The sequence below is a fragment of the Gopherus evgoodei genome, chromosome 2, assembly GCF_007399415.2.
Source record: "Gopherus evgoodei ecotype Sinaloan lineage chromosome 2, rGopEvg1_v1.p, whole genome shotgun sequence".
NCBI classification, from domain to species: domain Eukaryota; kingdom Metazoa; phylum Chordata; order Testudines; family Testudinidae; genus Gopherus; species Gopherus evgoodei.
This window is the reverse complement of record NC_044323.1, coordinates 126,682,902-126,696,023: the sequence shown is the minus strand read 5'-3', so window position 1 is coordinate 126,696,023 and position 13,122 is coordinate 126,682,902. Positions and strand designations below refer to the sequence as shown.

Sequence of the window (13,122 nt, the reverse complement as noted above, 5' to 3'; positions counted from 1 at the left end):
GTAGCCCAGGGAATTGTAGCTATCATGCAACTTTACCAGGAGGCACTATAGATAGTTGCAGTCCACAGGGCCCTGGGCTGGAACCCGGAGTAGAGAGCAGGCCTGGGTTCCCCCCAAACCTCTCAACTCCTGATCAAACATAGGAGGAATTGACCTGGACTGTGGCTTCTACCAGAGGTGAAGGTCTCTGGGCTGTTTCCCGACCCACAGGGTGAATCTGTGAGGCGAGCAAATCTGCCAATAAGCGCAGGACCCACCAAGGTAGACGAGGAACTTTGTCACAGCCCGTACACTGTCTGAGGGCCAGGAGCTCCTTGCATTGAAGGAACACACATAGCACCTGCCAACATGCTACATTGGGTGCAATAAACTGGATATCCCCCACTCTGTTGCTGGCCTTCTGTCTGCATTATCTTTTCACTCCTGAAGCTTGTTCTTTTGTTGTTTTGTTTTTAATCCCTCGCAAAACTCTTATTAGCCGCTCCTGTTCACAGCAGCAATGGTCCCCCAAACAAACAGACCACATGGTATATTTCTCACACACACACGCACACTTACCCCAAGGGTCACGTAATCACAAGGGTCCCTTGCAAATCTCCTGTTAACTCCTTCTGTTGGCTAGCTAAAAGCAGTGAATCCTGCCAGGGGGTGCATCATTGGGCTTTTACTGACATACTTTCCACATGAAAGAAGTTGCATTGTCTGCCTTCATCTGAGGTCTGCACCACAACCCTCCTAATTCACACCACATTGGTACTTATTGTCATATTGGTTTAAAGTACTGGCTCTCAAATTGGCCAATGGACTACTGATAGGCTGCTGAGCCACTGCTTTTAAACTTTTTAAGGCTTGATCACTCCAGTGGTGTTTCCAAACAGCTGTAGCCCACTCCAGGACTCAAGAGTGACCAGAGAGGCTTTTTTTTTTTTTTTTGAGCCCACCACAAAAACGTTCCCCACTAGTACCTGCACTTATCCAGGTTTTCCTTTTTATTTTTTAAACTGGTGACTTAATATACATTTGACCATGATTAAATCTGTAGAAGATAAAAATAATGTTAGTAACACACAGGTAAACAGAATCACATTGCAAATTTACTTAAGTTAAGAGCAGCGTGAGGGCTGCAGGGGACAAAGGGAGATTTGTTACTTATAAATGTAAAATAGGGCTAATCAAGTGTACAGAATTTCATTTTGAATGGCATTTGAGTTTTAGGCAAATGAAAGAATCAGTCAAATATATGCAAACCTTGCTGTGTGTCTTCAATTAACACTGACATCAGTTGTTCAGGCTAGTTGCTATTTAGTCCCTCCCCTCTCCACCCCCATTTGCCAATGTTTATCTACACCCAAAATTAAGTTGCAAAGGCCCTACAGTCCAAGAGAAAATTAATGCATAAATGAAAACAAAGGATCATGAATAGATGTGAAAGCAAACATTTTCATTCTGTCATATTAACACTATTATTTTTTCACTATAGTTACTACATAAAGGTGTAGATTAGGGATTGGAATGAGAACTGGGCCAAGAGACGGTCATTTCCATATAGAACCAGCATCTTAATACAATTTAAAATATGCAATAGTAGCGAATGGTTTATGTACATGTGGCAAGTTCTCTTATATGTCTATTATATTTATCTGAAATTCTTATCTGGAAAGTTAAAATACAGGCTCTTTGCCTATACAGTATTTTACTTCTCATTAAGGCATCTAATTTCATTCAAAACCCATTAACTATAGGGGTCTCCAGGTTCTGTATCACATTTTAGTGATGAAAATTTCAGTTGCACAAGCATCTGCTGTCTCATTACATACCCATTATATTGAATTGTAAGTTGTTTTACTGTGGTGTACAGCATGACTATGACACAGCTGAAAAAAAATGTAACTAATTTGAGATTAAAAGCACATTTCAACCTGAAAATCACTTAGGTATACTAAAAAACTGATATTACTGACAAGATGAGAAATGAAATTTCCTCTGCCTATAACACAAGGTCTCATCTCAATGTTCCACTGAGGAAGCTCATGGGAGCAAGTCAAAGTTTAACTGTGCTTAATAGTAGCAACCTTTTCTTTCCGAAGAATTTTTCTGAACATCTGGAACAAACAACATGGAATATACAGCTTGGATATGGAAGAAAATGTGTACATTAAAGCAATTTTAGTGCTCTGATTGATGCAACTAAAAATGACTGTTCGTGTTTCTCTCTCACCCACTGTTTAACAAGCACAGACATTAGCAGTCCTAGTACCACACTATTCCACTAATATGCCTCAACTGTTTAGGTCCAAGTGGGTGGTTTATATTCCCCCCCGCCCCCCTCCCCTCCCATTTGTCAATAACTTGCAAAAGTGTTGGCTCTAAGTATTACAATTGTCCAAATCATGTGTTTTTACCATATGGTTATAGATACAAAAGGACAAATCTTGATGTCCAGTAGCCACATCAGCAAGCCAGTATTCAGTATCAGTTTTACATTTCTTGAACAAAACCCTGTTTTAACTAATTTTACTGTTAACTCTGCACTGGAGTGCCCTCTAGTGGCAGTCTTCCACTTTAGACATTCTGGTCCAAAAATGACCAGGATTTCTCATTTCTACTCACAAGAATTAGTTGTTTTAGAAAAAGACTTTGATACAAAACTAAATGAATCCATCTTAATTTACATTTAAATATCTTTAGAAAAGGAGTATCAACAAGAGGGTAAGATTACAAAAGGAGTTCCTTTATATGAAAGTTGCATGGCTCCATGAGAGTTATTAGCAGAACTCGTTTTAGACACTATGCCATTAAGATTTTTAACATGTTTTGCCTTGCCAGTGTAGGCTAAAGTACAGGTTTTTTTAACAATGTTGAAATGGTTATGTCTGGTGTACAACAGTCAAGTAAAAGAAAGTAACTTATAACTAAGAATTTTATTTTAAGGTTGATGGGAAAGCAGCCTGTTAACTCTGCACTTCATATGGATAAAAGCAAAATGGAAACACTAATAACTTAGTTTTCCCATGGCAATCAAGAGTTACTAAACAAACTTATTGGGCAATTTTTCCAAATACAGTAACTATTTTGGAAATTTATCTCAACTACTTTTTTTTTAAATTAGTTACCAACTGAGGTTGAAGTATTTAAATGACCACTACAGACATGTGAATGGTTCACTTTTGTTTTTTATTATAAAAACATTTAGAGACAATTTTAAAAAATGCTGTGTACAAGTGAAAATTATATAAGAAGTTTAAACAATGTGTTTTTAAACCAGTTTTCTATATACACACACTAAAATTCCCAAAGTGGAATAACATCAAATGTGAAACACATTATAGGCATATACCATATATACAAACTTACAGAGATTTGTTATCTCTGAATCTCTTTTACTGTACATATAATTGTCTGATAAGTAGTTTCATTAAGTTAATGAGACTAAGTAAAGTTGGATCGGGTCCAACAAATCTTTTCAGTTTTTACTGCTGAGAGGCCATCTTCCACATAAAATATGATGTAGATGAATAGTTTAATTTATAAACTGTTTCCCAGTCTTCTGCTATAGCAAGTAGTCCACCAAAAAGACAAGAGCTTTGGTAGCCTGAGGTTCAACCAGTCGAAGGCCTATCAAGACAGATCCTTTCCACGTTCATAAGGAAGAGATTTTTCTGATTTAAACAGCCAATAGCACTCATAAGTTACACCAGAACACACACACTATGATTTCATGTATTTCTGCAGCAGAGGACAAACAAAATACTTCAGAGCCTATTTTGTTTTAAACCTGTCTGACCAGAAAACACCTACATAAACTATGGATGCATAAGCTTCCTACCTTCCCCAAAAGGAAAGCACATGGCTCTTTTCCTGGTTTTTTCTCTTTGTACTGTTTGTAACTTTCATCCTAAAAGGCATCATCTAGTTTTCATCTAATAAAAGGCACTTTTTCTGTAGATGAGGCTACCTTCCCTCATCTTAGTGTAATTCTACTGTGCACAGACAGCTGACTTCAGATATGCCACTTGTGACTGCAGATGGGATGCTGTTACTAGTCGTCATTCTCCAAGCTTGGATGGCCTCAACAACTTCTAATGGATTGCTTGGACCCAAGTCACAGAGTGCATACACTGCTGCCAACTGCACTCCCCAAGGCATATCTGCAAAGATTTGGTAAGTTAGTAATCATGAAGGAAATCTACAGGGAAAAAAAAAATCAGTATTTAAGAAGATATCTTACACGTAATATAATTTTCATCAATTAACCTGATCTCAGAAGACTATTACTGGTCAAGAATTAAAATTAAAAGCATCTATGAGGAAAAAAAATTAAAAGGCAGCCTATGAAAAGAAGTACAAGTGTTACTTCAAAAATAGGATTAATATATTTGCTGTATTCCAAAGATACCTTCACACTGTGTGCAGTTTAATATCCATGACATCTGATTTCTCATTAGAAAAAAATATTTTCCAATGTTTTACATAAACTCCTGAATTCAATGTGGCTAGGACTTTCAAAGGAGCACCTAAGGGAGTTAAACACTTGTTTTCTTAGTCCCCTTTGAAAATCCAGACCTACAAGTATAATTACTCTATTTCCACTTTGACTATAAGGGAGACATTTATTTCCTATACCAAGGGATCTCATACCTTTAGGATGGTTATGTCTACCTCCAAAGTGAATGTCACTCATAAATGAGTCAGTTACATAATGGAAGAGTGATAGAAGGACTTCCAGACAGTTATTGCAGGAGCCAGGAATCCAGGAACTGAGGCCTATATAGCACTATTCTAAATAAAATCGGTCAAATACTTGTTCAGTTATAGCTCCTCAGGACAAACAACTGAATAAAATCAATTCCTTGTCTGCCAGGCATATTTAGAAGCCATTTTGTATTGCTAACTGATCTACATAAGGCTAAACCAGGTACTGAGTGGGAAAGCTACTACATGGCATCATCCTGGAAACCTTTACAAAAGTGAGTAACTTTCCTCATGTGATTAGTTTCCTACCTCAATGGGACTATCCACGTACACAGAGAAGTGTTTGAAGGACTGAATTAATAGCTCCCACCCCTCATGAACAAACTAGCAAAAAAAACCCTTGATTTAAGAATCTGCAGTAACACAGTTTTCTACAGAAACATTACCTTCTTCTTTTGCGTGCTGTATAAAGTGTCCAATAATAGAACTGATATTTTTCACAGCAGAAAAAAATCCTTCCTTCAAACCTATTTGGCCTAAGCGACCTAAAAGAGGAGAAAAGGATTACCATGTATCCATATAACTGATCATTAAAGCAGCTTTATTTTTAGATATAACATTCCTTACATAGAACAGAAAGTACAGCAGAGCCTCAGAGTTATGAACACCAGAGTTATGAATTGACCAGTCAGTCAGAGACCCCATTTGGAACCGGAAGTATGCAATTAGGCAGCAACACACACACACACACACACACACACACTATAGTACATTGTTAAACGTAAACTACTAAAAAAGGGAAAGTTTAAAAAAGATTTGACCAAGCAAGGAAACTTTCTGTGCTTCTTACATTAAAATTACAATGGTTAAAAGCAGCATTTTCTTTTGCATTGTAAATTTTCAAAGCGTATTAAGTCAATGTTCAGCTGTAAACTTTTGAAAGAACAACCATAATGTTTGTTCGGAGTTACAACCAACCTTTATTCCTGAGGTGTTCGTAACTCTGAGGTTCTATTGTTGAAACCAATGTCTTGACTAATATATATACACAATGAACGATCCTATTTCAAATATGAAGCCACAGAACATTGGACTGGTTTCTGTATTTATTTTAGGAAACAAGTGACTATATCAATATACAACTTATGACTAAGAATCTCAAAGCACTTTTCAAATTTACCAAAATTGGCAGGAAATCACACACCTATCAAGGTAAAGTTCCTGTTAGGAACGTGGCAGTTGTTTAACAATGCACAGTAACACTACATAATAGTTTAAGATGAAGGAAAAGAGGAAGTTACTTACCTGTAACTAAAGATTCTTTGAGATGTGTGGTCCCTATCTGTTTTCCACGTGAGTGTGCACATGCACACCACATACTTGATCCGGAAGCATTTCTTAGCAGCGTCCGTTAACTTGCATGTGTATAGTGCATCTCCTCATGCTCCCAGCCGAGAGTATAAGAGGTAGCGTGGGTCAACGCCACCCCAGTCTGTCTTACCATAATGGAATCCAGTCAGAAGCAGAGAAGATGGAGGGTGGGTACTGGAATACAGATTGGAGCTTCTTCAAGATGTGTGGTACCTAGCTGCTAAGGAATGCTTCTGGACAACAGATAGGGACCACACATCTCAAAGAGCCTCCAGTTACAGGTAAGTAACCTCCTCCTCTTCTTCGAGTGATGGTCCCTATATTTATTCCACACATAGATGATTTGCAAACAGTGACCAGCGCAGTGGCGGGTGCAAGGATTCCAATGGAAGTGAAATCTACAGTTCGGCCTGACCCACAGTGGCATCTGTTGCTGCTGCTTTTGCATTGGCATAGTGTGTTGTGAACATGTAAATGGAGCATCACATTGCTGCGCGGCAGAAGTGTTGCCAGGACATGTTCACCAATGAGGCTGATGTGGCAACTTGTGCTTGGGTATGTTGGATTGGTTGTAGCATTCATGGATGCACCCCAAGACCCATTCGAAGATGAGTTGGGATGAGAGGGCTTGACTTATGGACCATTCAGCCATGGCCACACTTTTGGCAATGTGCAAAAGGGGGCACCTATGGAGGTAGAATGCCAGTGCATGACGGATGTCAAGGGGGTGCAAGGCTCTGTCAGTGGAGAAGGCATGTGGTTTGGGGCAGAAAACTGGCAGGTGGATGGACTGACTGAGGTGGAACTCAGGCACCACTTTTGGGAGGAATTTAGAGTGCAGCCATAAGGACAGCTTGTCCTTGTGGAATATCATGTGGGGAGGCTCTGCCATCATGACCACAAGTTCACGGATTTGTCTGGCTCAGGCAGTGGCTACTAAGGAAGTCACTTTCAATAAGAGGTGGGAGAGGGAGCATATTGTTAGTGGCTCAAAGGCTCATGGGCTTCAGTACTGGTGGAAGGGCATTAGTAAAGCTTTCACGAAGCGGACAGTGGTGGGTGCGTAAACACCGAGATGCTGTCCATGGGAGGGAGAAAGGCATTGAGTGCTGCATGTGCACTTGAATAGAACTGAGGGCCAGGACCGACATCTTAATGGCAAGGAGGTAGTCGAGAATCGCTGGAAGAGACACCATGCTCAGTGAGTAGTGGTGACGGTGGGCCCATGCCAAAAAGTGTCTCCATTTAGCTTGGTAGCAGGATCTGGTGGATTATCTCCTGTTGTGGGTAAGGATGTGTCAAACGGAGATAGAGTATGCATGGCCTACCTTTGAGTCCCATCCAAATGCCAGGCTGTGAGGTGAAGAGGGCCTGGATTGGGATGATGGAGCCTCCCCCAATCCTGTTAGCAGATTCAGGAACATGTGCAGGTGGAGTCGTGTGTGGGCGGAGAATCTGAGGAGGTCCATGAACCAGAACTGATGGGGCCAGAAGGGGGCTATGAGTATGATAGTGGCTCTGTTTCAATGAGTCTTGCACAGCATCTGCAGCCGGAAGGGAATGGGGGAAAGGCATAGTGAAGGTTGCATGTCCAGGGAAGGAGGAACGCCCTTCCAGTGCTCCTCTCGAGCAATAGAGGGGCAAGCTTTCTGTTCCTGTGAGTACAATGGTCCCATCAGTAGCGGGGGAGGAGGGGAAGATGTGTGCCCCACTTCACAAAGAGGTAGAGGAGCGTGTTGTCATATAGCTCCCAGTTGTGATTGAGGCAGGGAGTCCTGCTGAGTGTCGGCCAGGGAATTTTGGATGCCAGTAGACAGGCAGTTTAAAGCACCACATGGTTCCTGATGCACCAGTTCCAGAGCTGGACTGACTCGGAGGAGAGGGAGGAAGACCTGGCCCCATCCTGCTTGTTGATGTATACTACTGCTGCAATGTTGCGAGAGAGCAGTTGAATGTGGAGGGACTGAATGAGCAGGAGGAAAACCTGGCATGCTAAATGGACTGCCTGCAGTTTTAGCATATTTATATGCATCCTGGCTTCCTGTGGTGCCCACACTCCCTGAGCTCTGTGGTGGCCTAAATGGGCCCCGCCCCCAGCGCACGAGAGAGGCATCTGTTGTGATGGTGGCCTGTGGTGTGGGAGGGGCAAAGGCAGTGCCAATCATTATTTTGGAGGAATCAGACCACCACTACGTGAGGAAGGACAGCACATTCCTGGGTACAATGACCTCGGAGTCTCTATGGTCTCTGCTGGGTCTGTGGACGGAGAGGAGCCAAACTTGAAGAAAACACAAATGAAGATGTGTGTGCAGTGTCATGTAGGTGCAGGCTACCATATGTCCAAACACGGAGAGAGAACTGCAGACCATGGTGAGTGGTCTGTGACACACATCCATGGTGAGAACTGTCAGTGCTACAAAGCGATCTGTTGGGAGAAAAGCCCATGCTATGATGGAGTCGAGTTGCACCCTAATGAAGTATATAGTCTTTGTAGGTATCAACACTGATGTTTCCTCATTGACACAGATACTTAGAGGTGCCAGGAGACCGAGAAGACAGAGGATCACAGAGATTGCTTCCTGTCATCAGAGCGCCACTAGAAACCAGTCATTGAGATAAAGGAATACCAAGTAGCTGAGGTGGCGCGCATCTGGGACGAAGACTTACGTGAATACTCATGGTGCTGTCGCTATGCCGAATCAGAGGACATGAAATTGGTAGTATTGGAGCCCTACCTGAAAAGGAAGGAACTTATGATGGGCTGGGTGAATGTCGATGTGGAAGTAAGTGTCTTTCATGTCCAGAGCTGTGAATCAGGCTTTCCGGGGTAGTGAGGGGATAATAGATGCCAGCGTGACCATACGGAATTTGGACTTTTGTATAAACATGTTCGACACCTGAAGATTGAAAATAAGGCAGTGCCCTCTGCCCCTCTTCAGGATGAGGAAGTAAGGTGAGTGGAAGCCTTGCTCCTGGTAACGAGACAGGACAGTCTTTCTTGCTCCCCACCCCTTAAAGAGCAGGTTATCTGCTTTTTGTTAGAGGATCAGTTGATAGGATGAGTCTACAGGGGAGTCTGGTCAGGGGAAGGGGCAGTGCAGCGGGAGTGAGAAGAACTCGATGGAGTATCCATAGTGGATGATCTCCAGTACCCAACTGGATCCGTGGTGATCTTGTCCAATTGTGGGCACAATGGGCAAGATGGCCCCCAAAGATGATACGGGGTGCCACAGGTGGCATTGATGGAGACTGGCAGGTCTCAACCTGCAGGTGAATACTGATTTGGTCTGCTGCTGCTGGGAGCGGGCTGAGAAGGCAGCTGTGGCAAAGGTGAGGAAGCAAGCCCACTGTGATTGGTGTCACTGATGTGGGGGCTTCTGCTGGAGCTGGTATAAGGCTGGGTAGGGCATATGTGGACATGGGCAGTATGGTTGTTTCTGCTGCCTGCATCTTGGGGCCAAGGTACATATACCAAGTGACCGTAGTGTGACTCTGGAATCCTTCAGCAAGTGGAGGTCTTCATCCATATTATCATGGGACATATTGTTCTCTCCAAATAGGAGGTTTTCCCTGGGGAAGCCCGATGACTGTAGCCACAAGTCTCTTTGCGTAATGACCCTGGTTGCAAGAGAGCGGAAGGATGTGTCGGCCGCATCCACTGCTACCTGAAGGCCCACCTTGGCAACCAGTCCCCATTCATCTAGGAACACCTGGAATTGTTGCTGATACTCTGGTGGCAGCTTGGCCTTCAACTCTGCTAGCCTGTTGCAGTTGTTCAAGTCATATTTGGCTAGCACAACCTGTTAGTTGGTGATGCAGAATTGCAACCCCACAGAAGAACGACCTTCCTGCCCAGCAGGTCCAGTCTCTTAGCTGCCTTGTCTGGAGAAGCAGACTTTTGTGGTTGCTGCTTTGCCTGTTCTGCATCCTCTTGAACAACCAGGGACCTAGGGGTAGATGGGAGAAAAGAAAATCCACCCCTTTAAAAGGCACAAAATAGCTCCTCTCCACATGCTGACGTGTGGGGACACGATGTAGTGGTATGCCACACTGCTCATGACACTTGGAAGATGTGCTCGTTGATGGGTAAGGCCACCCTAGATGGCTCCTGGGGTTGGAGGCTGTCCAGGAGTTGATGTCATGAGTCCTGAACCTCCTGGGCATCCCCTTGGAGGTCTGCTGCTACCCTCTGTAGCAAGTCCTGGTACTGACAGTGGCCATCTGATGGAGAGTGTGCGAGGGGGATGATCGCTACATCCAGTGAGAAGGATGCTCTGTCAGAACCAGTTTGATGTCTTCCTCTTTTTTGTAAACCGACAGCATGGGTGAATGTACAGGGGATGGCCGGTAGGTTGCCTGAGATAGTGACTGGTGTCTGTGGTAGGGATTCCAGGGTCCCCAGTATGGCCAAAGGGAAAGGTCTCTCAGATGTGGTGGGCCCCATAGGAAGCGGTACCAGGCTGCTGTTGTCAGGTCATATGCCAGAGAAAGAGAGAGAGTGAATGTGCGTGGGGGGAGAGGGGGGAATACAGTCACCAAATGGGAAAAGAAGGACTACACTAATTATACTTACTTAGCTATATTATCACTAAAAAAAAAACCCCCCACCAACTATGTACCACTGTTTATAATGAAGCAGAGGTGAGTCACTCTCTTAGAAAACTAAGATTGCAAAGGAACAGGGGGTTCCAACTCAAGCATGTGGCAGTAAGAGGGAACTGGAGAGGCGCTGACTGACACTAGCTCTTATACTTTTGGCTGGGAGCATGAGGAGATGCACTACACACATGCAGGTCAATCGACACTGCTAAAAACTGCCTCCGGACTCAGATACATGGCGTCCATAAAGCTCACTTAGGGAGACAAGGCAGGTGAGGGTAATCTCTCTTCCTGGAACAACTGAAGTTGGGCCCAATAAAAGATATTACCCGTACTTACCTTGTCTCCCCAAATGTTTTGATGTCATTTAGTTTTTAATTAGCAGAATTTTAATTTTCTACATTCACTTTCAATATGCTCTATACACTAACTGCTAAACTATTCTAGAAAAAGTTCCAAGTTAATTAAGATATTGTATAAAGGGAGAGTTACTGAAATTAGACTTTTTAAATAAATTATATTCAGTTGGTGTTTTCATTCTTCAGAGACTACAGGTCTTTTTTTCTGATGGTCTGCCAGGATATAAACACTCACAGTTGTAAGCCACTCCAGATAGTGTGCGAGACACATAAAAACCTGCTTTAAGTTTCACGTAAAATACAGCTCCTTCTGCAACACCATGCCCTTTACCAATATGCTAGAGTAATGGTTCTTAACCTGTAGTCCATGGATCCCTTGGGATCCACAGACTATGTTTAAGGGGCTCACAAAAGGTGATTGTTACTACAGAACAGTGGTTTTCAACCTGGGCGTCCATGGACCCTGGAGGTCTGCAGACTATGTCTAAGATTTCCAAAGGGGTCCATCTGAATTTTTTTTAGGGATCTGAAATGAAAAAAGGTTTAAAGCCAGTGCGCTAGAGAATTTGTTCTTTAGTAACTCAGAGGGGAGAGTGTCACCTATTGGAATCAATGGTATTAATACAAAATGTAAGTGTATAATGAAATCTTTGTGGGATGAGCAAACCTACAGAAAATATCAACGAGCACATCTTCCAAGTGTCATGAGCAGTGTGGCATACCACTAAATCGTGTCCCCACACGTCAGCATGTGGAGAGGAGCTATTTTGTGCCTTTTAAAGGGGTGGATTTTCCCAAGCCATGGTTCACAAAAAGCTGGCTAGTCAAATAGTACTGGGTTCTTCTAATTTCCAGCTTCAAAAATGTTTTACAAGACAATTAAGATACATTAAAATACTCTCCCAAAAACAATTCCTTTTGTGGTCACAGTGATGTGCAATCATGATAGGAGGGAGAGATGGCTTATGAAAGGTTAGGAATCTACTAGAAAATCTGAGGAAAGTGAAGAACCCTAAAATATAGGGACACCAGAATTTTCCCCTTGTGGAAAAGGTATACATTAAGAACTATTTACTTTCTATTAACAGACATAGATAGTAATCGAGTCATTACAAATCTCTTGTACAGCCTTGCGTAAAGCCATAGTAATCTCTCCTCACAAGATTGCAATACATATTGCTGTCAAGCGATTAAAAAATTAATCGCAATTAATTGTGTTATTAATCACTATTAATCACGCAATTAATCGTGCTGTTAAATAGAATACCATTTATTTTAAATATTTTGGATACTACTACATTTTCAAATATATTAATTTCAATTACAACACAGAATACAAAGTGTACAGTGCTCACTTTATATTTATTTTTTATTACAAATATTTTCACCGTAAAAGAAATTGTATTTTTCAATTCATCTCATATAAGTACTGTATTACAATCTCTTTATCATGAAAGTTGAACTTACAAATGTAAAATTAGATACAAAAAACTGCACTCGAAAACAAAACAGTGTAAAACTTTAGAGCCTGCAAGTCCACTCAGTCCTACTTCTTATTCTGCCAATCGCTAAGACAAACAAGTTTGTTTACATTGACAGGAGATACTGCTGCCTACTTCTTATTAACAATGTCACCTGAAAGTGAGAACAGGCATTTGCATAGCACTGTTGTAGATAGCGTTGCAAGGTATTAACATGCCAGATGTGCTAAAGATTCATATGTCCCTTCATGCTTCAATCATCATTCCAGAGGACATGCTTCCATGCTGATGAGTTCTGCTTGATAATGATCCAAAGCAGTGGGGACTGACGCATGTTCATTTTCATCATCTGAGTCAGATGCGACCAGCAGAAGGTAGATTTTCTTTTTTGGTGGGTTGGGTTCTGTAGTTCCCGCATCAGAGTGTTAAAAGAGCAACACTTCTAAAAGCATGCTCCACACCTTGTCCCCCTCAGATTTTGGACAGCACTTCAGATTCTTAAAGGTTGGGTCAAGTGCTGCAGCTATTTTTAGAAATCTCACATGGGTATTTTCTTTGCATTTTGTCAAATCTGCTGTGAAAGTGTTTTTAAACCTACATGTGCTAGATCATCATCCGAA

At 42.1% G+C, this 13,122-nt stretch overlaps 1 protein-coding gene across 6 annotated transcripts in view; it reads right to left on the bottom strand.

Annotated features, from left to right (window-relative positions):
• Positions 1-3,155: 3,155 nt before the first annotated feature.
• Positions 3,156-13,122, bottom strand: part of ICE1 (interactor of little elongation complex ELL subunit 1) — a 62,564-nt gene continuing 52,597 nt past the window's right edge. For 4 of the 6 annotated variants that reach the window (XM_030551660.1, XM_030551657.1, XM_030551658.1 and 1 more), the window contains 2 exons: positions 5,139-5,237; positions 3,156-4,148 (listed from right to left, as the gene is read on the bottom strand). In XM_030551660.1, the coding sequence (XP_030407520.1) occupies positions 3,967-4,148; positions 5,139-5,237 (281 nt within the window). In that variant the 3' untranslated portion in view covers positions 3,156-3,966. Of the gene's footprint in view, positions 4,187-5,138; positions 5,238-7,391; positions 10,011-13,122 lie in introns of those variants that run through there. The other 2 variants (XM_030551659.1, XR_003998952.1) reach the window with 2 other exon arrangements.